Source organism: Drosophila gunungcola (genome assembly GCF_025200985.1).
Source record: "Drosophila gunungcola strain Sukarami chromosome 2R unlocalized genomic scaffold, Dgunungcola_SK_2 000006F, whole genome shotgun sequence".
Classification (NCBI taxonomy): Eukaryota; Metazoa; Arthropoda; class Insecta; order Diptera; family Drosophilidae; genus Drosophila; species Drosophila gunungcola.
Genome location: NW_026453168.1, coordinates 2,961,497 through 2,983,536, shown reverse-complemented (window position 1 = coordinate 2,983,536; position 22,040 = coordinate 2,961,497). Strand labels below are relative to the sequence as shown.

Genomic DNA, 22,040 nt, shown 5'->3' with positions numbered 1-22,040 from the left:
CAAATAAACACATCCCACTGTGTTTTTGTTTGTGGTTTGATAGAAGTACATCATATATAGTTTATTTCATTTTGATAATGGGCTATAAGAGTGCTTACATGTGCCGATTAGATTGGAGAAGAGTTGCCTTTGGAAAATTTTTGCAGATTTGCTTCTTCCATCTCCTTACAGTAGTGGTGAAATATATGTTCAAACAAGTCGATTGATTAAATTTGGATTGGGGAAGTCGTTGGGAAACGTGAGAATGCCGCTACCACGCTTTAAAGTCCAGGTATTTCACGGCACACCTGAGCGGCGGGATGAATCACGGTTTTTGCACGCGATACAGATACAGATACAGATACAGATACAGATTTCTTCTCGGTTAGTCCCCCGATCTTACTGAATTCAGCTTAAAACCTTTCGCAAGGGGAAAACCATGCACGCAAATGGATTACGCTCAGTCTTTTTTTTTATTGCTTTGGCTTAAGACCGACTTGTCTGCGCAGCTATAGACATCGGTAAGGAAACATAAACAAATACCGGTTATGGGACTGATAAGAGTCGGGCATAATGCCAAAATCGATGATACCTAGACCTATCTAATCTGTGTCTAATCTGCATGGGCCATAATATGGCCATAATACTGTGTTTTGGTTACAGGATAGGGTTCGGGTAACCAGTATGGCCAGCAGGCGGTTGCCAGGGGGAGCCCCGATTAGTTATACGATCGGGTTTATTGCCGGCCCGATTCGCGATCCGCGGTCCGCCGAATGTCGATCCGCCGAATGTCGATCCGCGGCCGAGACCCGAGATTCTGAGACCGAGCTGTCGTTGCAGCCGTCAAGTGGATGGTTTTCCAGTTCAGATCGCGCACTCGACGGCTTCAGACGTCTCTTACTTGCACTTCTTAGTGCGAAGTGCTGAAAGGCCAGAAGAATTATACGTTTATAGATTCCTTAACCGATCGCGAGTTGTGTTAGTCGAAAGAAACATTGGCACGTGCTGAGTAAGTGCCTTATATCAAGTGAATTCCAATCATCTTATTATAGTTACTAAGTATCACACTATATTTAAAGAATGTTTCGAAGTAATATGTGAATCTGATTAAATTGAAGAATAACTGAGTGGGCAATACCCACTTCCTTGGATCTTGAGTGCAAGCCGTTCGCAATTGACAAGTGCAATAAATAAAAATAATAACTCGCTTTCCAATTGCGATTAATTTATTTATTTATGGACACTTTTTCATTCCCGCGCAATCGAACTAATTTCCTTAAATTGACTTGGGAAAATTGTTTTTGCTGATTAATTAGCCCTTTTCACCGCGTCTAATAATTTCTACAACATTTTATGCAATACGAAAAGAAACATTAATTATCACACTACCAGCATTTCTACTATTAATGGTTTATTAATTGCTTATTCCAAACATGTTTAGATATATATATTTTTTTTCATTTAATTAAGTGCAAGAAATAGTGCATTATCCAACTGTGCAAATTAAATAGACACTTCTGGAATAAAAAAAAAAATACTATAATAATAAAACCACACCTAGCATCGGGTTTATTTCCTTTTAATGCCTCGTTAAGGCATTTACTTTAAAGCCTACGTATCCTGACTATAAAACAACTAACCTGATACTAAAAACATTACAGGTTTCCATTAAATTTAGTCTGCTCAAAGAAGTAAACATAATTTTTAATATCACTCTTATTCTCTGTGATCATTTCATTAACAATTACCCGATTAACTTTCTTCAGATAACTTTTCCACCTTGCACTGAACTTTGCTAAATAAATTAGAATTTAAAACTTTTATAGCTGATTTGGTAGATAAAACAACAGGTTGTGTTTATGGTTCTTGCGGTTAAATTATTTAATTGACAGCCTCTAATTATAGACCCCAATTCAAAGCAGAGATATGAGACCAGCGTAGTATTTTTACTGATTGCTTACTTTGTTCTTAGGCCTTATTGCTTAAAAGCAATTTAACAGATCCCACAATATCTGTCCAACACAATGACGAAAAAGGAGGACTCACAGTTGCCCCAAGCGGGTGATTTTAAGGCCAAGGAAGCATCAGTCCTCAGTGAACCCCGAAAGTATAGCTACTTTGATTTGGTAAGTGCTGACTATAAGTGTTACTTAATATGTTCAATATCCTTTTTATTTCGGTTATACAGTTTAGATACTCAACCACATGCGAGCGCTGCCTGTTCGTATGCAGTTTACTGGTGGCCACAGGCGCCTCCTTTTTTATTCCCTACTTCATGATCATCTATGGAGAGTTCACATCCCTGCTCGTGGATCGTACAGTTGGAGTGGGCACATCCTCGCCCTCCTTTGCCCTCACCATGTTCGGTGGTGGCAAGCAATTGTGAGTCCCTGAAGGAAGTGTAAGCACAGGATGGGTTTTTTAATATCATTTATCCTGCAGAACAAATGCCAGCAAAGAGGAGAATAATCAGGCCATCATCGATGATGCGACAGCATTCGGAATTGGCAGTCTTGTAGGTTCAGTGGCCATGTTTCTGCTCATCACACTGGCCATCGATCTGGCCAACAGGATAGCCCTCAACCAGATCGACCGCATCCGCAAACTCTTCCTGGAGGCCATGCTGCGCCAGGATATCGCCTGGTACGACACCAGTTCGGGTTCCAATTTCGCCAGCAAAATGACAGAGTGAGTTTCCCACTGACACCTTGTTATAACCAAAAAATCTCAATTATATTTATATTGTATAATCGAAAAGCGTGTCAATTGAATATTCATAAGCGAAAATTTAAAATGACCCTATCATATTAGCATTTTGATTTACTTTTTTCAATAGTTTTGTATTAACAATTGCAGTTCCCAGCAAATTTAGGCAAATTTCATGAGAGTTTTTTATGTAATTAATTATTCGATGCCAGTTTTGTGGCATGAATTTTTAAAACGTAATCGGTTTTGTCGGACTACATTTTTAGGTTATTAGTTTGGATCACAAAACTTAAAAAATTAATAACTTTGTTCAATATAATAGTAATATAAAGTAGAATTCAGAAAATATAATATTAGGATAAGTAACTTGAAAAGATGCTAATAAAAGTTACTTTTAAACTAACTTTTTTTATTCTTTATAATTTTTTGATTTTCGAAGTATTTTGATAACAAAACCAATGCAATGGTTCTTATAATACTTTCAGTTTTAGATACTTAAATGTTTTCTTTATTTTACTTAATTAACAATGCATTTTTTTTTTAATTTTTTCCACTTGCAGAGATCTGGACAAACTAAAGGAGGGCATTGGCGAGAAGGTGGTGATCGTGGTTTTCCTGATCATGACCTTTGTGATCGGTATTATTTCGGCCTTCGTCTATGGATGGAAGCTCACCCTGGTCGTACTCACTTGTGTGCCCTTCATCATCGCAGCCACCAGTGTGGTGGCCCGACTCCAGGGATCGCTGGCCGAGAAGGAACTGAAGTCCTACTCCGATGCGGCCAATGTGGCCGAGGAGGTATTCAGTGGAATTCGCACGGTTTTCGCTTTCAGTGGCCAGGAGAAGGAGAACGCTCGCTTTGGCAAACTGCTCATTCCGGCAGAGAACACGGGACGCAAGAAGGGTCTCTATTCGGGCCTGGGAAATGCCCTCTCCTGGCTGATCATCTACCTGTGCATGGCCCTGGCCATTTGGTATGGTGTAACCTTGATCCTGGATGAGCGTGATCTGCCCGATCGCAGTTTACACGCCGGCTGTATTGGTCATTGTCCTGTTCGCCGTGATCATGGGTGCCCAGAATTTGGGATTCGCCTCTCCACATGTGGAGGCCATTGCCGTGGCCACGGCAGCCGGCCAGACACTGTTCAACATCATCGATCGACCCTCGCAGGTGGATCCCATGGACGAGAAGGGCAGCAGGCCGGAAAATACCGGCGGACACATTCGCTTCGAGGGCATACACTTCCGCTATCCGGCGCGGCCAGATGTGGAGATTCTCAAGGGTCTGACCGTCGATGTGCTTCCGGGCCAGACGGTGGCCTTCGTGGGTGCCTCTGGGTGCGGCAAGAGCACCCTCATCCAGCTGATGCAGCGGTTCTACGACCCCGAGGCGGGCAGCGTCAAACTGGACGGACGGGATATCCGAACGCTGAACGTGGGCTGGCTGCGCTCCCAGATCGGAGTGGTGGGCCAGGAACCGGTTCTCTTCGCCACCACCATTGGCGAGAATATCCGATACGGCAGACCATCGGCCACTCAGGCCGACATCGAGAGGGCGGCACGGGCGGCCAACTGCCATGACTTCATCAGTCGATTGCCCAAGGGCTATGACACCCAGGTGGGCGAGAAGGGAGCCCAAATCTCGGGTGGCCAGAAGCAGCGCGTTGCCATTGCCCGGGCCCTGGTGCGTCAGCCACAAGTCCTGCTCCTGGACGAGGCCACCTCCGCTTTGGATCCCACCTCCGAGAAGCGGGTGCAAAGTGCTTTGGAATTGGCCAGCCAAGGACCCACCACCCTGGTGGTTGCCCATCGTTTGTCCACCATCACCAATGCCGACAAGATCGTCTTCCTCAAGGACGGCGTGGTGGCCGAGCAGGGCACCCACGAGGAGCTGATGGAGCGACGTGGCCTCTACTGCGAACTGGTGAACATTACGCGGCGCAAGGAGGCCACCGAGGCGGACGAGGCGGGAGCGGTGGGCGTGCGACCGCTGCAGAAGTCGCAGAACCTGTCTGACGAGGAGACCACCGATGACGAGGACGATGACGAGGAGGAGGAGGAGGACGGGGAGCCGGAGCTGCAGACTGGCAGCAGCAGGGACAGCGGCTTCAGAGCCAGCACGCGACGCAAGCGTAAGTATCAGAACAAGTTAGGGTTATAAAACAAATGATTCCCAGCGATAACATGATAAGTTATATTATCTATACATGTGGACAAAGCCTTAACATATCTTTAGGACTCTCAAGAAATAATCTCTTAGCCAATAAATCACTTAATAACACTGTGCTTCACTTAAGTTCATAAAACGATGAAAACTCTAAACAAAAAAAACATTTATATAATATAAAATTATTCCTAGTTACGTGAACTAAAAATAATTCTTCGTTTTAAAGAGATTCCGTATCAATTTGTTCTTGATACTTCGGCATATCACTTCGATATGTTCGAACTGAAAGAAAGAGTAATCTTGCAGTTTTTAAATAATAATTTTATATTATTCCATCTGTAAAAGTCGAATTTTCACTGAAAATTTTGTATTCTGTGTTGTAAAGTGAATTGTTCTGCAAAGAACTTAGGAGATAATATTGGGGATTATTAATTTTTTCTTCTACTACGCTTGACACAATCGTAACACCTTCTCTAATATATTATATAACATAAGAAAAGACTATAAGACTACCTCCTATGTTTCTGCATTTGCACTGAGTGGAATTATTTAATTATCGGGTATATACGATAAGATACAAAATCATATTTAGTCTTATATTTAATTCGCTAATCTTTCTCTAACAAATTTTTGTAACTTTAGACAAGAGCTTTAAATATGTAATATGTATATCTAATGAAAGCCATTACTTTTAACAGGTCGCTCGCAGCGTCGCAGCAAAAAGAAGAAGCAAAAGGAAGTGGTGGCAAAAGTGTCCTTTATGCAGCTAATGAAACTCAACTCCCCCGAATGGCGCCTCATAGTGGTGGGCAGTATTGCCTCCGTGATGCATGGTGCCACCTTCCCCTTGTGGGGTCTCTTCTTCGGTGACTTCTTTGGAATCCTATCGAACGGCGACGACGATGTGGTGCGATCAGAGGTGTTGAAAATCTCGATGATCTTTGTGGGCATTGGCTTAATGGCCGGATTGGGGAATATGCTGCAGACCTACATGTTCACGGCGGCTGGCGTTAAGATGACAACGCGCCTGCGGAAACGGGCCTTTGCCACGATTTTGGGTCAGGACATTGCCTACTTTGATGACGAACGGAATTCGGTGGGAGCACTGTGCTCCCGCCTGGCCAGCGATTGCTCCAACGTTCAGGGGGTGAGTTACGGAGCAAGAGAAACATATAACTAAGATATATATAACTAACACTTGACCAAATTTCCAGGCAACTGGAGCTCGTGTGGGCACCATGCTGCAGGCTGTGGCCACTTTGGTGGTCGGCATGGTTGTCGGATTCGTCTTCTCTTGGCAACAAACGCTCCTCACCCTGGTCACCCTGCCGTTGGTCTGTTTGTCTGTCTACTTGGAGGGTCGCTTCATCATGAAGAGTGCCCAGAAGGCGAAGGCTTCGATCGAGGAGGCTTCCCAGGTGGCCGTGGAAGCTATTACCAATATCCGAACGGTCAATGGTCTTTGCCTAGAGCGTCAGGTCTTGGATCAGTACGTCCAGCAGATCGATCGTGTGGATGTCGCCTGCCGGCGGAAAGTTCGTTTCCGTGGTCTGGTCTTTGCTCTGGGTCAGGCGGCTCCCTTCCTGGCCTACGGCATCTCCATGTACTATGGCGGCATTCTGGTGGCAGAGGAGCGAATGAACTATGAGGACGTCATCAAGGTGGCCGAGGCCCTGATCTTTGGCTCCTGGATGATGGGACAGGCCCTGGCCTATGCCCCCAATGTAAATGACGCTATTCTGTCCGCCGGACGCCTGATGGATCTCTTCAAGCACACCTCCATGCAGCCCAATCCGCCACAGAATCCCTACAACACAGTAGAGGTAAGCGACATTTTCATTAAATATTTGTTTAATAGTTGTTTTAAAAACAGCCAAGATTTCCAGCTTAGTTATGCTATTTTCCTTTTTAGAAAACCACACTTGCTTGTTAGTTTTTGTTTTTAATTTAATTTAATCCATTAATTAAATCCCCTCAAGCTTTGAAGGATGTTATTGATGTCTAAGAAAAATGTCTTATAAATTATTATCCAATCAATCTTTTAAAAAAATTTTAAAATGACATTTGTTTTTCAATCTTGATTTCAAGAATTTTAAAACAATGATCTTGGTTTTAAGTTAATTTGTTTTGGAATTTACCTTTTATAATTGTACTAATTAAACCTCATGTATCATCATCTTTGCAGAAATCCGAGGGAGACATTGTCTACGAAAATGTGGGCTTCGAGTATCCGACGAGGAAGGGTAATCCTATCTTACAAGGCCTCAATCTCACCATCAAAAAGTCGACGACGGTGGCTCTGGTGGGTCCTTCCGGCTCCGGCAAGTCCACCTGCGTGCAAATGTTGCTCCGCTACTACGATCCTGTTTCGGGATCCGTGAATTTAAGCGGAGTGCCCAGCACGGACTTTCCACTTGACACACTGCGATCCAAGCTGGGTCTGGTTTCCCAGGAACCAGTGCTGTTCGATCGCACCATTGCTGAGAACATAGCTTATGGCAATAATTTCCGGGACGATGTCACCATGCAGGAGATCATTGAGGCGGCCAAGAAGTCGAATATCCATAACTTTATCAGTGCTCTGCCCCAAGGATACGATACCAGGCTGGGCAAGAGTTCTCAGCTGTCTGGAGGGCAGAAGCAGCGCATCGCCATCGCTCGTGCGCTGGTGAGGAACCCAAAGATCCTTGTCCTGGACGAGGCCACCTCGGCTCTGGACTTGGAGAGCGAGAAGGTGGTGCAACAGGCTCTGGATGAGGCACGATCCGGCCGCACCTGTCTAACGATCGCCCATCGTCTGACCACGGTGCGAAATGCGGATCTCATATGCGTGTTGAAACGCGGTGTTGTGGTGGAACACGGCACCCACGACGAGCTGATGACCCTGAACCGCATCTACGCCAATCTCTACCTGATGCAACAGGTGGCGGGCTAACACAGCGGCATGGAAGTGATAAATTGTAGTCTTTAATTTAGTATTTACACTTGGCTAATAGAAATTGTAAAAGTATTACGACAAAATAGAATGAATATGCCAAAACTACAGTCGACTGTCTACCAATGGACCCGGGTTGGCCAAGGCATTGCGTCTCTCCTGGATGGCGAAGGTGAGCTTACGGAATGGACCCAGCGGCAGACACAGCGACTTGAGGTCCGACTCCGTGAGCAGCATCAAAGTCTCCAGGTCGATCTCTTGCTTCTGAAATCTGCAAAGGAATACGGAGGTCATCAGGAGGTAGCATCCTAAAGTTAATTACTTAAAGACCAAGGGCCAACATTATTTTTGGACATTGAGTTCAATTAATTCTTAAAAAAAAAACAGATTTTTGTCATAACATTTAACATTATTTAAATAAAAAAAAACCGGAGTTAGTGATAAGATCATAAACTAATGATATCTCGTTTTCTCCCAAGTTTGGGATCCTAAAGTTTAGAGATTTGATAGGTTTTTGAAAATTATATATTTTTTAATAACTTTTTAAAATGGTCAACACATATAAATTTGGAGTTACCAATACGGTAACTCGGTTAAAGAATAATATTAAATTGTAGATCGATTCGTTTAGGTTTTTGAAGAATTGTTCTCTAATGCATTACAAAATAGAATCTTAGCATGGCTTTTAAATAACGTTCACAAAAGACACTCTTCACTAGATTACTAGCAGGGATAAACTTAAGATCACTCACACTGGCAGGTACTCTTCCAGCGCCCATACGGCCAGGAATCGCTGCAAGGCACTACCGGCTGCCTCCCGATCGTCATCGTCATCATCGCTATAAATATCTTGACCGCCACCCTCGGAGTCCGTATCATCCGAGAGGTTCAAATAGAGGCGACCCTTTCCACCAACTCGTGGTTTCGGTTGGCCCGCATTTCGCATTGTGGACGTGGCACTAGTGTCCGTGTGCAGTTGTAGCTGACTTAAGGCGGCAGTCACCGAACGTCGGAAGGCTATGCTGCCCAACATGGTGGGTCTGTCGAAGAGTCCAACGGGTCTTTGCAGGGTCACTTCCTCAGCTCAACTCCTGGGCTAGCTGACCATCGCCCAGAATGTCTGGCTGGGAGAAGGATCGCGCCAATGCCGAGCTGTAGCCACTGCGGTTATCATTGTGATCCGTTTCATCGCCTTCCAGGCACTCGAAAACATCGCTGATCTTGCCGCGCTTGCCGATGCTCTCCTCGTTGGAACTAAAAGTGCCCACATACATCACCTCGGAGTCCCTCTGCAGACCCGTCAGCGAGGTAATTGTCCGCTTGCCATCCGGCTCCAGTTCGCGCACCTTGAAACCTCCGTCTGAGTCACCGGAATTCTTCGAGTGCGGACACGTGCTGCTGTGATGCTTCTGCACCTGCGATGGTCTCTTTTGCACCGTTCCCGCTCGACTGGCTATCGTGGAGCCTCCGCTGCTACTGCTACCGCTGCCGACCAAATCGCTGAACTTTGTGGGCCCAGGCTGAGGGGGCGGATCCCTCGGCGGCTTGTTCAGATTGCCCTGGCTGGACCAGATCTTCTGTTTGAGAGTGGAGAGCATGTTGCTGGACTTGCTGGTGCCAGTCGGTGGACTGAGCTCGGAGTAATCGAGGTCCTGGCGCTGTTGCTGACGCTTCATGTACTCCCGCACACGTTTCTCGCAGTTTTTCTCGGCTAGTTCCTTTAAAGCCTTGGACTTCTTTCTGAAAGGTTCAAATTCCATTAGTAAACGAAGAAGAATAAACTTAAAAAGTTTAATTTTTTAAAAGGACATTGCTGTCTTACTTATCATTTGCCTCGAAGTTTGTGAATGCCACGTCCAAATAGCGTAGGATTTCATCCCTGCCATTAATAGCTGCCAGATCCTTGGCACTATGCTTGTCGATGTCCAAAGCATAGATGTTGACTCCAAATTTAACCAAAAAATCGACGCAATGCAGATGACCCTTGGCGGAGGCCAAGTGTAGAGCTGTGTTCCCAAACTGATCGCATTTGTCGGGGTCACCACTGGAAAAGATCAAGAAAAGATTGATCAGTAAAAGTAGAGCATAGAAAAACCATTGCCTACCCCCTTCCGCACAGCAGACGCAGTGCATCAAGACGTCCTTCGAATGCAGCCCACATGACCGGCGTCATGGAATCACTGTCCTTGGCATTCGTGTCCTTACGGGTGGCTGCAGCCAACACATCCAACAGCCCATCTTTGGCGGCTCTGAAAAAAGGGATCCGCAGAGTTAATGAGTCTTGTGCATTCCAGAGGCGATAAGATAGAGCTAAATTAATTGCATGTACTCACTTGTGAAACCGATCCGAAGACATTCTCGTCTATGTTATCTTTCAATCAGACTTTCGGTGGCAATTCTCAAATCGAACTGAAATAGATATAAGATCTTCTAAATAGGCTTTTGAAAATACTTCCTATTCCTTTCACTCCCCTGTCTAAGATACTCAAATATAGGTCACACGAACAAAACCAGACACGTTTGCACGCAATACTTGTTAGCTAAATTTAAACAAAAAGATGTCTTTACTGAAGTTATCCTTTGAGGTGCACAAGATGAAATTATCTGAGAGTCCCAGTGAAGAACTTGCACTAGGTCTCAACACTCAATCGGAAGAATCAGGTGTGAAAAAGCAACCGATGAAGCAAAAGAATTTTCTCCGAAAGCCTCGGCTTCACTGTCTGTATGGAAAAGCTCGAGCGGAGGGACTGGATTGGGTCCAAAATAATATTAGCAATGGAGAGGAACAGGAATCTAACTGGGTGAAAACTGCAAGTAAAAATAAAGTTAATGGTAAAGCCTATGAAATGAAGACTTTAATCAGCGAATGCGAAAATCTAAAGCGGTGTGTCGATTCCGATTCCGGAGAAACCATTGAAAGTGCCTATGACTGTAAGGCTCTAATGGGCGAGTGTGGAAAGCTGGAGGATGACCTCCTTTATGAAGGAACAGGTGACCTGTACCGGAACCCAGACGAGGAAAATGTCAATGAGCTAGCCTGCTATCTGGAAGATATGGTCAACATACCCAAGAAGAGATCGGCAATGGTGGAAATGATCTACTCTTGATCTACACCACAGGGATTACGTCTTGTTAGAGCTAATACATTAAACATAGCTTGCATATTTTTTAAATTTTAAAAATTTTATAATCAGCTGAAATTGGGAAATACTTAATGTGTGAATATTACAACCCATTTATGGCCTTTATTCTCAAGATCCGAAGTATACAGCCAAAACCACTAACTTGGTATTGCACCAAATTTCATTAGGTATCAACTTTGTTAAAACAAATTGTAGCAACTTTTTTATTACTTGTATTAACATTTTTTTCACCATCAGCTTACATTCTTTTGCTATCCCTTTTTGCTTATCTCGAATAATCTCAAATTTTAAATTTAATTCAAAACTTGAAGCTGACTTGATTGTACCGAAATGAGTTTTGTCACATTTCATTTTTTTATGATTTTACCGTGGTTGGGCAATTAAAATGAGCACGAATATGATCGGGAGGTATTCGTAAAGCTTTATCATTTTGCCCTTTCCCAGCACTCATACTAACGTTCACACGTTGTGAATTAATAATCAAAAAAAAAAAAAGAAAAAGAAAAGTGTGGCTTACGCCGAAGAATCACAGGCCCATACGCACACACAAAACATTACCCATTTACTGCACGACGATGTTGGCTTACATACCGTATACCAACTACCAAGTTCAGTCAACCTTGCTGGCTGGTTTTTGAATTGCCCAAAAATCCGAAAATCGAGGCAGTCAACCATTTACCACGGATACACACTACTCTTGCCCATGAATAAACAACAAACATTCACAGCGGGTTTACTGTCCCGGTTCAAGACCGCTTTTCACATGCAGGATTTTCTTTCCCACTGGGCAGCTTGACACTTTTCTTTTTAGCCAACCGAAAGTTTTCCTCAGCGATCGCTAGAATATGCACGTACCACAAGCAGTTACCCGGAAGCACTTTCTACCGCTCCGACTGCATGTTGTTGAATGAAATTGTTAACTTAGCTCAAACTTCGGCGCTCACATTACGCACAGTGGGCGAGAAAAGTTTTAATCGGCTGTCAATTTCCCACTTGAGACTTTTAATAAAATAAAATAAAAAATAAATACATTGATTTTTGGCTAAAATATATTTTAATTACTAATATACTCTCCGATTATAAATTAGTCAAATAAAAATAAATATTATGTTAAAGTTTAAACAGGTTATTTTATTCAAGTAATTATTTTTTTATTTAAGTAAATGTACATTTATTTGAATTACTGTTAACGGTATCTTTTGTGCTCCACGGTGACTCTCTTTTTATCTATCTCTCAGTTATTGAGCACCGATAGGGCATTGCCAGACACGATATCGTAACGAACTATCGCTAACAACCACCTTTGAGCAGTGCCGCCCTGGTTGTCTTGTGCCGCCCTGGTCCGATTGCCCTGAAAAATACAAGTGAAAAAGGCGAGATAAATAAAAATTTAAAAATTATTTGCGTTTAACCAACGTCTTGAGCAAGGTGCACGGAAAATGTAAGAAAAACGACCAATAGACCAGACGAACGCGATTCGGTGGCAGTTTATACTGCAGTTGCAAACTGCACATGTATACATATGTATAAGTGTGCGTTTGCGTAGGAGGCACCAAAATAACAACAGCAATCGCAGTAGCAACAAAGAATCGAAATCGTTCTCGTACTCGGATTTGGATTTGGAATCCGATTCGGCATCGCCACTACCATATGTCAGTAGGAATCGGATTGGACGGGGGAACCACAGTGCCAATGCCCAGCCAATAAAAATATTACCCATTCCCCAAGGAGCCATAGGACCAGACCTCAGATATCCACGCCCTCGACAAATCACAAGTGTCAGCTGTAGCCAAATCGAAACTGGCAGCCATCGCGTGCTCCTGCTAGGGCAGCAACTCCAGGAGCAGCAGGAGGAGAAGCCCCAGCCGGTGGCCAGCGGCCAGGTGCAACCAGCACGCCCGCACTATGGGCAATTGCCTGAAATGCTTCCAGTCTGCCGCCGAACAATCGATGCCAACGAACGCCTCGTCCCTGTCCCCCAATTCACACAATTCAAACGCCTGCCAGACGACCACCAGCCTTGCAAATTGCTACGAATCGGTGGGCACCAATCCCAATGCCAACGAGCGCTGCGCCCTAGGTGAGTGTTTCCCACTTAAGAACCCAGGGTAACCCAAAGTCTAAACCGTTTCTTCTGCCTTCCCCCGCCCAGAAACCGATGAGCTGCTCTCTAGCCGAACTCCACTCAAGCCAGCAAAAGCAAACAATTGTGATACTAAGCGTAATAGTTTTAAGTCTTTAGGTTTGCTTAATGGCAGTGCGCCCACCATGAGCGATATCATAACAACGGGTGAGTCAGCGTTTGGCGGCGTTGCTTTAATAGAATACACATTCGATTTTAAACTTCACATGCAATCGTAAACAAACAGCCGTCAAGGAATCCATGGAGGTGTCGCATCAGTCGCTGATTAAACTATACGACGTGTACAAAGACCCGGACGACGAGGACATGATACTCACGGACGGCATTGAGCGTCTGTGCAATGACCTTAACTATCAGCCCGATGAGTTCGCCATACTCGTCCTGGCCTGGTGCCTGGATGCCTCGCAGATGTGCCGCTTCACCAAGGCGGAGTTCATCGAGGGCTTGCACAAGATGCGGGCAGACACAATAGCCAGCATTCGTGTGCGGCTGGAGCAGACGATCGAGATGCTCAAGGCGGACGCCGAGATGTTCAAGCAGTTGTATCGCTTCACCTTTCGGTATGTATTCTTGCTACTTTAACAATACAAATACCTAACGTTTCTCGCTTTTAGCTTCGGCCTGGAGCCCGATCAGCGCGTCCTCTCCCTGGAGATGGCCATCGACCTGTGGAAACTAGTGTTCACTGTACAAACACCTGATCTCTTCTCCAACTGGATACACTTCCTCGAAAAGCATCCGAATATTCGCCGCATACCGAAGGATACATGGAACATGTACCTCAATTTTACGGAACAATGTGATATACAAAATTACGACGATACCGAAGCGTGGCCCAGTCTGTTCGACGACTTTGTCGACTACGAGAAAAACCGGGCGCTGGTATCCTCGGGCATCCACGACGACGACAACAACAACGACGATCCCCTGCAGAGCCACGTGAAGGCCGAGGATCCGGGTCTCGTGTCGTAGTAGCAGTCTCCAGTCTCTTCAGGGCCAAGCAACGTTCAACTCGCCAATAGAAATTAAAGAATGTACATTTTCACCTTCAATGACGACTCGCTCTCTCTTGCTGCTGCTTAAGCTCGCCCCCCTTCCCTAAAAACACCAGTGGCCACTGAAAACGAACGATGCGGTGCTGGCGCTGCTTGAGGACGGACTCCAACTGCCATCATCAGCCAGCTCTTATTATTATTGGCTGGCCAACATTCTGGCCGGAGCAACGGACGCATTTGTTTATGTAATTAAAGACTTATCGACAAGAATTTCGGAAAAGCTCAATCATCGGAAACCACATGTGTATATAACTAAATGACTTGAAGGCGTAGCAGAAGGCAGACCGTATAATACTTAGCAATTAATTGATGTATTATTTTAAAGATTGCAACATTTTATGGCACTTAACTATTTAAATGCATACAATTACATACTTAACTGTAAGTAGTGGATGTGAATTAAATAAAAACAACTAAAAAAGTAATTGTATTGGAGAAATACTTGAGATTGTTAATTACAGAGATTCCAGTCGTGTGGTGTGGTTGAGACCAATTAAAGAGATTCGAAACGGGTGCATTTAAATCTGGCGCCTAACAGCTGACGTATCGATTGCCTTATCGGCAGATCAGAGCGATTACTTAAGCTAGATGCAACTTGTTCCGAAAAAAGCTAGATTAGGGGCTTTCCCCCTATATTTAGCGGTTTTTCGAGTACTCAAGGTAATTTCTATGAGGGAATTCTTTTAAGGAGGCAAGTTTTTATTTTTTAAACAATGAGTTTGATTTACAAAAAATAGAAACCGAAATATAAAAGATTTTGAAAGCATGTTTTAATTAAATACAAGTTAATTAAAGAGCATGTATAGTTTTTGTTACTATGAAACTATTACTATGAAACCTATTTTTTAATAGCCTTGTTCCATTTTTGACTTTTGAAAGTGCATATTTATTGAACTTTCTCTTAAACGCAATGTCGGTTCGACGCCAATTTCAAAAATCATATACTATTAACGGAACATCTTGATATACCTCCAATATTGGAGGATTTTGTTACGTTGAAATCGTGGGGGAGAAGGTTGGGGGGAGGGCATTTGGTAAAAAAAAGTTTCGCCATCTGGTAACACTGCAACTCGCACTATTGCTATTTAGCCTGATAAAAATTTGTAAAAATCATTGCGATCGCTGCCCGCCGCCTATGATTCAGTGTTGATTGGATTGCCGGTGTCCTAACCCGAATCACCGCCAAGTGGAAGTGATAGCCGTAAGCCGTGTGCCGAGTGCGGGCCATCCAGTGATTCACGGCGTTGACATTGAAAAACAAATGCAATGCCAGCACAGTGGGCGTAAGGTGGCCAAGGGGGAGGAGCAGGAGCAGGAGGAGGAGGAGGAGAAGGCCAGGAAGGGCAAGGATACAGCGCAAGGATACGGTCGATAGGAGCAGCTGCAGCGACCAAGATGCCCTGCGAAAACTGCGGCGTTGAATTCACGGTGTTTCGTCGCAAGCGCGCTTGCTTCGATTGCAAGTGAGTAATCGTTTATAATGGTATGTACATCCCGGATTTCGGGGATTCACATGGATTGTTTTCCAAACCCCCCAAAAAACAGACGCTACTACTGTGCCAATTGCATTGCGGCCAGGAGATGCCAGCGATGCTCTGTTTTTGCCCAGCGTCCACTTTTAAGGACGGATCTGTTGAAGCTCAAGCCCAAGGACCTGATTTTTTATCTGCAGTCCAAACACATCTCTACTGAAGGCTGTCTGGGTGAGTCACACATTGAAAAGGCATCAAGAAATCCCATTAAAACTTAATAAACCCCCCACAGAAAAAGAAGAACTGGTGGGCCTCGTACTCACGCATGTGGCCCAGGTGGACCGGAGTCGCGGATCGAACGCCTCCTCCAACAGTCCGGGTCGTGGCCAGGCCAATCCCATTGACAGCATCAAACAATCGTGCCAAAACTTCTTCTCCAACCTGACCGACAATATAAACGATTCGCTGGCCTCGTTCGACTCCAAGGCCAGCGCTAAGCCGCCGGAGAACAGACAGCCCGAGGCGCCCTCGCACATCTTCGAGCAGCCGCGGGTATCCACACGCGAGATTCCCACTTATGCCAGTGCCGTGAACGGCGGGCCACAACGCGTCCACGTCCACCAGGCTGCGCCGACCACCACCGCTACCAATGGTGGCAGCCAGAGCAGCAGCAGTCCCTCAACTTCCACGCAGGCATCGACTAATCGCGATGCCAGCTCCTGCAGCCAGGCCCCGGTGGCCCACCAGCAGGAGGAGAGGGAACAGGAGGAGGCGCACAGCAAATCCGACTGCGAGTGTTCAGACGATGAGATTATGGCCACGTTCAGTGAGCGCGTTTCGTTGTCGCTCCGAACCGATACCAGTGGCCGGGGGGCCAATGCTCCCGCCGAGCCCATTGCCGGTGCTGGCCTGGTGGCCGATGGAGATGGAGGCCCCGAAGGCGCCACAGCCGTCAGTCCGGGCTGCTCGAAGCCGGGCTCGAGCAGCTCCAAGGCGGATGCGTCCTCGCAGTCGAGTTTCGAGGAACTGGGCGCCATCGGGGGCATCTCCGACGAGAGCAAGGCGACCACGGACACCAACAGCAGCCACCTGGATCAGTGGCAGGTGCTGGAGGTGAACCGGATCGAGGCGGCGGAGGAGACGCCCACCACGAGTGCGGCCGAGGAGATCCTGGAGGTGACGCTGCGCAGCAGGCCTGCGGTCGAGGGCGACGATGGCCAGTTGGGCGAGAGCTCACAGACCCTGAACATAGAGCAGCGCCCGGCCAACCCAAGTCCAGCGTTCCAACCCGCCGTGCCGCAGCGCACAAAGAAGGTGACCCGCCGACGGTCCGATGGTTACCTGAATCGCCGCTACCACTCCAGCGATGACGAGTCGCCGGTGGCGCCCGGGGGACCTGGTCTGAGCTTGGGCCTCTCAACCCTCAGCGAGCAGCCCGAGACCGGCCTGCATGCGCACTCGCATCGCCAAAGTTGCCAGCGCTGCGGCAAGAACAAGACGAACATCCGTCGACATGTGGAGAAGATGCGACGCCATCTGGAGAACTCGCAAATGTCCGAGGAGGACATCAAGCGGGAGCTGCAGGAGTTCCTCACGTACCTGGAGCAGCGCACCAAGTCGGTGGACGTCTCCGATGCGGACAGCCACGCGGTATCTCCGCTCAGCGTGGATGCCATCAGTGTGGCTGCCGGCGGCAGATCTCCCGACATGCCCATCACACCGACCATTGAGTTCTCGCCCACGCAGGACGATGACATCCGCTGGGACGACGACGAGGGCATCCACGTGTATGCGGCACCATTGGACTTTGAGCCGGCCGCTGGTCTCGATTCGCGTTTCGTCAATTTGGAAGACATTGAAGATTTGTAAGTGCTCTTATCTCCACGTGAATCTGGAATAGATTCTATTAATACATATGTGTGTTTTCTTTTGTTATACAGAAAAGAATTGGAGGGTTTAACGGTGAAGCAGTTGAAGGAGGTGCTCATGCTGCACCGCGTCGACTACAAAGGCTGTTGCGAGAAGCAGGAGCTGCTGGATCGCGTCAGCAGGCTGTGGAAAACCATGAGGGAGTCTCCCGGTAAGTCATTCCCTCTAGCCATTTCACGAAAGCCTATTAATTGTTGTGCTACCCTTGCAGCTGTGGAGAAACTGCCCACGGACGAGCTGTGTAAAATCTGCATGGATGCGCCCATCGAGTGCGTGTTCCTGGAATGCGGCCACATGGCAACCTGCACAAGCTGTGGAAAAGTGCTAAACGAGTGCCCCATTTGCCGACAATATATTGTACGAGTTGTAAGGTTTTTTAGAGCATAATGATGTGACGTGAATGGTGACTGTGACTGGGCCATGGTTTAATGCTGGGCACCTCATCTTGTACAGCAAATCCGGATGGCGGGACTAAAACGTATTTGTTTCCTTAAACGACGCGAGTGCAACAATAATAATATTTTTAATATTTGGTTCTACTATGTAGCATTGTTGCCAGTATATGTATATGCGTATATATAGTGTACACCCCTGATACCGCTTTCAAAGTGTATTTATCTATTTCAAGTGTGAAATACTTTTGCTATTTATTTTGTTTGTTCTTGTTGTTTGTATAAAAACGAGAGGTTATTTAGATCAACTAACATTCCTATAAGCCGCAAAAAAAGATTAAATCTGTTACAACAGTTGTGAAATACTTGTCTAGATGCGCATTTAAACAATAAATATTTTCAAATATCCAGCCCTCAGTGGGTCTAGCCATTAGAAATGGGGATTTTCCCTGAAACAAGGGGTCTTTGATGGGATACAACCATTGTCTAGGTTCATACACTCTTATCAAAAGAGATTAGGATTGCGTGGTGCTTCCCAACTGGTCGATAGTTTTGTGACGGGTTTCTTTGGTTTGGTTTTTTCATGTTTACATATAAACTATAAAGCATGATCGAATATGGGAACAGATTAAAAGTCAGGGACTTTAAAAAGTTGTAGGAAATTAATATATAAAATCTTCAACCAAATAATCCCAGAATGGAGTAGTTTTCTGACCGCCACATTCAATTCCATTCCAACTAGAGCTTTTTAACTCAACATTTGATTCAGTAAATCTATACAGTGCGTTAGGGTTTCCCAAATTCATGTTAACAGGAAAGACTGGTCGAGTTTATAAACAGATTAAAAGGTGTGGAAATTTTCAAGAAAATTCTATAAAAATAAGTTATAGATGTATATATGTAACTAAAAATCATGTTTGCATATAAACAGGAAAGCATGTTCGAGTTTGGGAACAGATTAAAAAGTCGCATATTACTTAGAAATATATATAAATTCTTCAACTCAGTAAACAGAACCAAAACAGTCAGTATTTCCAGAATGGACTTGTTTCCCTGTCCATTGGTGACCACCACATTCAATCGCATTTCAAACTAAGAGCCCTTCAAATACAACAGTCTTTAATCAGGTTAAACAATAGTCTGTCTAGGTGTAGTGACTAGAGCTGGAAGACAGCACAATGACTAGATGGGGATGGGGAAAGAGAGGCGGTGGGCCATCTCAAATTCTGTGGATGCGCAGATCCAGCGGCGACTCCACGTCCATTTTAACGAAGAAGTCCTCGCTCTGGAGGTAGCCATGCTGCCGCTCGCTAAGCCAATAGCTGGACGAGAACTCCGCATCCGGCTTGGGCTTCAGCGAGTAGTCACTGGGCTCATTGTTGGGATCATCGTAGTAGCGGGCGGTGGCGGCGGCGCTGGCGGAGGAGGAGGAGCAGGTGGACTCCAAGACACAGGTGAAGGCGGACTCGCTGCTGGCCTCCAGCAGGCAGGATGCGGGGCTGGGCAGGATGAGGGGCTGGCTGGCGATCAGGTGGATGCTGTGCTTGAACGTCTTCACGTGCTTTCGCAGCGAGGAGGGATCCGTGTAGCGCTTCTGGCAGCCGGCCACCTTGCACATGTACGGCTTCTCCATGGAGTGGGTGCGGGTGTGCTTGAACCGATCCGAGGAGTTCGAGTACGCCTTCTGGCAGCCCTCGAAGCTGCACTTGTACGGCTTCTCGCCGGAGTGCGACCGGATGTGGATCTTGAGGTTCTCTGCCCGCGAAAAGGACTTCTCGCACAAATGGCACCGGTGCGGCTTCTCCTTCGTGTGGGTGCGGGTGTGGACGAGCATCTTGTAGCGGGCATTGAATCCCCGCTCGCTGCGCTGGCATCCTCTCCAGCGGCAGTAGTAGAGTCCGTCTGTGAGGGAGGCGATCGCGTGTCGCTGGGTCACGTGCTGCGCCAGTGCCTCCAATGTGTCGAAAATCCTGTAATGATCACGGGAAGATCGAACTTTAGTAAAGAACAATATGAGTTTAAAATACTTGTAATTTTGCCTTAAAAATTATCTTTATCTTATAAAATTTATACCCAAATCATATAATTTCCCTGACCAAATCATTTTGACCCAAAATCATATTATTATCGCTATTCGATGCGTTCAACTTGTTTATCGGAAAGTCCAGTCCAACAGTTCAACAAAAAACAGGCTGCTGGATTTTTCTGTAGAATGCGTAATCAGTTTTATAAATAAATTGCAAGGGAATTGTGTATAATATTTTATGTGTCTCTGTGGAAAAAGTCGTAAATCTCAAAATTCATAAGAACAATTTTTTGATATGCTCTTTAAAGTATTCAATACTTATTTAATTTTTTTTTTTTTGGATTATTATTTTGATTAGTCTAAAAAGTGTATCTTTAAATTAAATGAGTTTTTGTATAGAATATGTATAGTTTTGCAGAATTATTTTAATAAATTGAATATTATACTTGATTAAAATAGTCTTAGATCGGTGTTTGCTAATATCTGTTATCTGTTAATTTTTTTTGTAAAGCTAAAAAATAAAATTTTAGTAAAATCCTTGAGTTCAATTTTTCCACAGACAATATACCTTTCCTATGAAAGTGATGATTAAATTAGGTTATATTATAATTTAACACAAATTTTTTACTCAAAATAATTTTTTAATGAGTTTGCAAAAATTTTTCTTTATCTCATTTTGTTTTTTTTTTTCAGTTCCAAAGGCATTTGAACAAATCTATAATTATAATTTCGCACAGGTAATGTGTTTTGCCTTTGAAATAAATCTTATAACAGTGTCTACCAAATTAGGTAATATTTCTCATGAGTGTTCCCACCTAAAACATCTATAGATGTGGATGCTTACCTATCACATTCGGTCCAGTTGCACACAAAGTCACTGGCTGTGCCGCACTCGCTGCCGCTGCTGCAGGACTTGGTGTCGTCGGTGGGGAAATCCTCGGGACTCCTGCAGAGGTCGTCCTGCTGCCGTGGGCCTTCATGATCACGGACTGGGTGCGCTGGTGGTGGTATCCGTATCCGGCAACAGGACGCGGCGGAGTAACTGGCGGAGTGGGGAACCTGATGTGCTGCATCTGCTGCTGCTGATGATGATGATGATGATGATGGTGATCTGGGGCAGGTAACCAACTACCGGAATCCGAATAGGCAGCTATGTACGGCGGTGTGTTGTACGGCGTGTAGTAGCCGACGGGCGGCTCGTATATCCCTCTGGCTGGGCCGCTGTTGAAGATTGACTTTTGTACTATATCCATGGTGACTGAGAAATGTTGGTTGTGCTTTCGCTTAAGCGCCTGGCGATCGAATGAGCCGCTCGACCGCCGACGTTCGGGTAATATGCGAAAGTTGGCCGGCGATAAGGGGTCGACCAGACGGACAGGGAGCGCTTATCACCGTCGAAGGCTGCAGACGGGTCCGGCGCGGGGGCGTGGCGAAAGGGGGGAAGGGGGAAGGGGGCGGCAGACGGAACGAAAAAACACTGGAGCGCCGAAGAGCAGGTGCGTAGCAGGGGCGGTGGAAAAAATTCACTGTTACAAGTGGAACTGAAGCAAAAGCACACACTACGTGAGTGAAACTCCGTACTGGAAGGTATATATGTATATATATACATATATAGTAGGGAGTGACTAGAGGGGACCTGGTCTGGGTCTGCTTATCAACGCACAAGTGGAAATCCAGCCAACATGCGTGTGCATGTGTGTGCCCAATGATCGCTCTTTGGGGGGCAAGCCTTATCGCTCGGTGCCGTCTGCCTGACTTGCACTTCGTACCGCTCAGCGAACTCCCTGCAACCCCACCCTGCGAACCCAATCAGCCAGCCCCTCCCGAGCCCCACCCTTTCGCTTGGAGCAGGTACGTCAACATCTGGGGCCGTGCACTTAAAGAAAACTCTAATGGGTGCGTATTGCTAAGGAAGTCCGAGCAGACTCGGCTCCATCTGGGGTCTAGATTCTAGAATGAGCTGTCATGCCTTGAGATTGCATACTCTAGAAGCAATAAACAACCAGCAACAAGATCACCCACCCATCGTTGTCAATAGCAATTCGAATTTGTAAACAAAGCTTAAAGGCAGTTTAAGGACTATTCCATCATTA

At 45.7% G+C, this 22,040-nt stretch overlaps 6 protein-coding genes across 6 annotated transcripts; 4 read left to right on the top strand and 2 right to left on the bottom strand.

Annotated features, from left to right (window-relative positions):
• The first annotated feature begins 1,951 nt into the window (after positions 1-1,951).
• Positions 1,952-7,897, top strand: LOC128255203 (multidrug resistance protein homolog 49). The gene is given in 8 exon segments (XM_052984776.1): positions 1,952-2,105; positions 2,168-2,361; positions 2,422-2,667; positions 3,246-3,705; positions 3,707-4,817; positions 5,551-5,999; positions 6,067-6,675; positions 7,038-7,897. Coding segments are annotated over 8 exon segments (3,921 nt in total). The 5' UTR covers positions 1,952-2,003; the 3' UTR covers positions 7,788-7,897.
• On the bottom strand, positions 7,893-11,828 carry LOC128255209 (pre-mRNA splicing regulator USH1G). The gene is given in 7 exon segments (XM_052984782.1): positions 7,893-8,058; positions 8,540-8,868; positions 8,870-9,527; positions 9,610-9,831; positions 9,893-10,036; positions 10,121-10,196; positions 11,657-11,828. Coding segments are annotated over 6 exon segments (1,542 nt in total). The 5' UTR covers positions 10,144-10,196; positions 11,657-11,828.
• Positions 10,228-10,960, top strand: LOC128255218 (uncharacterized). Its single transcript, XM_052984798.1, has one exon. The coding sequence runs from the start codon at positions 10,346-10,348 to the stop codon at positions 10,892-10,894; it is 549 nt and encodes a 182-aa protein (XP_052840758.1). The 5' UTR covers positions 10,228-10,345; the 3' UTR covers positions 10,895-10,960.
• A 395-nt stretch (positions 11,829-12,223) lies between the features above and the next one.
• Positions 12,224-14,553, top strand: LOC128255212 (DCN1-like protein 3). Its single transcript, XM_052984786.1, has 4 exons — positions 12,224-13,010; positions 13,083-13,220; positions 13,300-13,633; positions 13,688-14,553. The coding sequence occupies exons 1-4, from the start codon at positions 12,836-12,838 to the stop codon at positions 14,043-14,045; spliced, it is 1,005 nt and encodes a 334-aa protein (XP_052840746.1). The 5' UTR covers positions 12,224-12,835; the 3' UTR covers positions 14,046-14,553.
• Positions 14,554-15,157: 604 nt separating this feature from the next.
• LOC128255206 (uncharacterized) lies at positions 15,158-18,331 on the top strand. Its single transcript, XM_052984780.1, has 5 exons — positions 15,158-15,591; positions 15,674-15,831; positions 15,893-17,465; positions 17,541-17,680; positions 17,741-18,331. Exons 1-5 carry the CDS (start codon positions 15,524-15,526, stop codon positions 17,914-17,916), a joined length of 2,115 nt encoding a protein of 704 aa, XP_052840740.1. The 5' UTR covers positions 15,158-15,523; the 3' UTR covers positions 17,917-18,331.
• Positions 18,332-19,023: 692 nt separating this feature from the next.
• Positions 19,024-21,321, bottom strand: LOC128255211 (zinc finger protein GLIS2 homolog). The gene is given in 3 exon segments (XM_052984784.1): positions 19,024-19,891; positions 20,792-20,912; positions 20,915-21,321. Coding segments are annotated over 3 exon segments (1,158 nt in total). The 5' UTR covers positions 21,201-21,321; the 3' UTR covers positions 19,024-19,140.
• Positions 21,322-22,040: the final 719 nt, after the last annotated feature.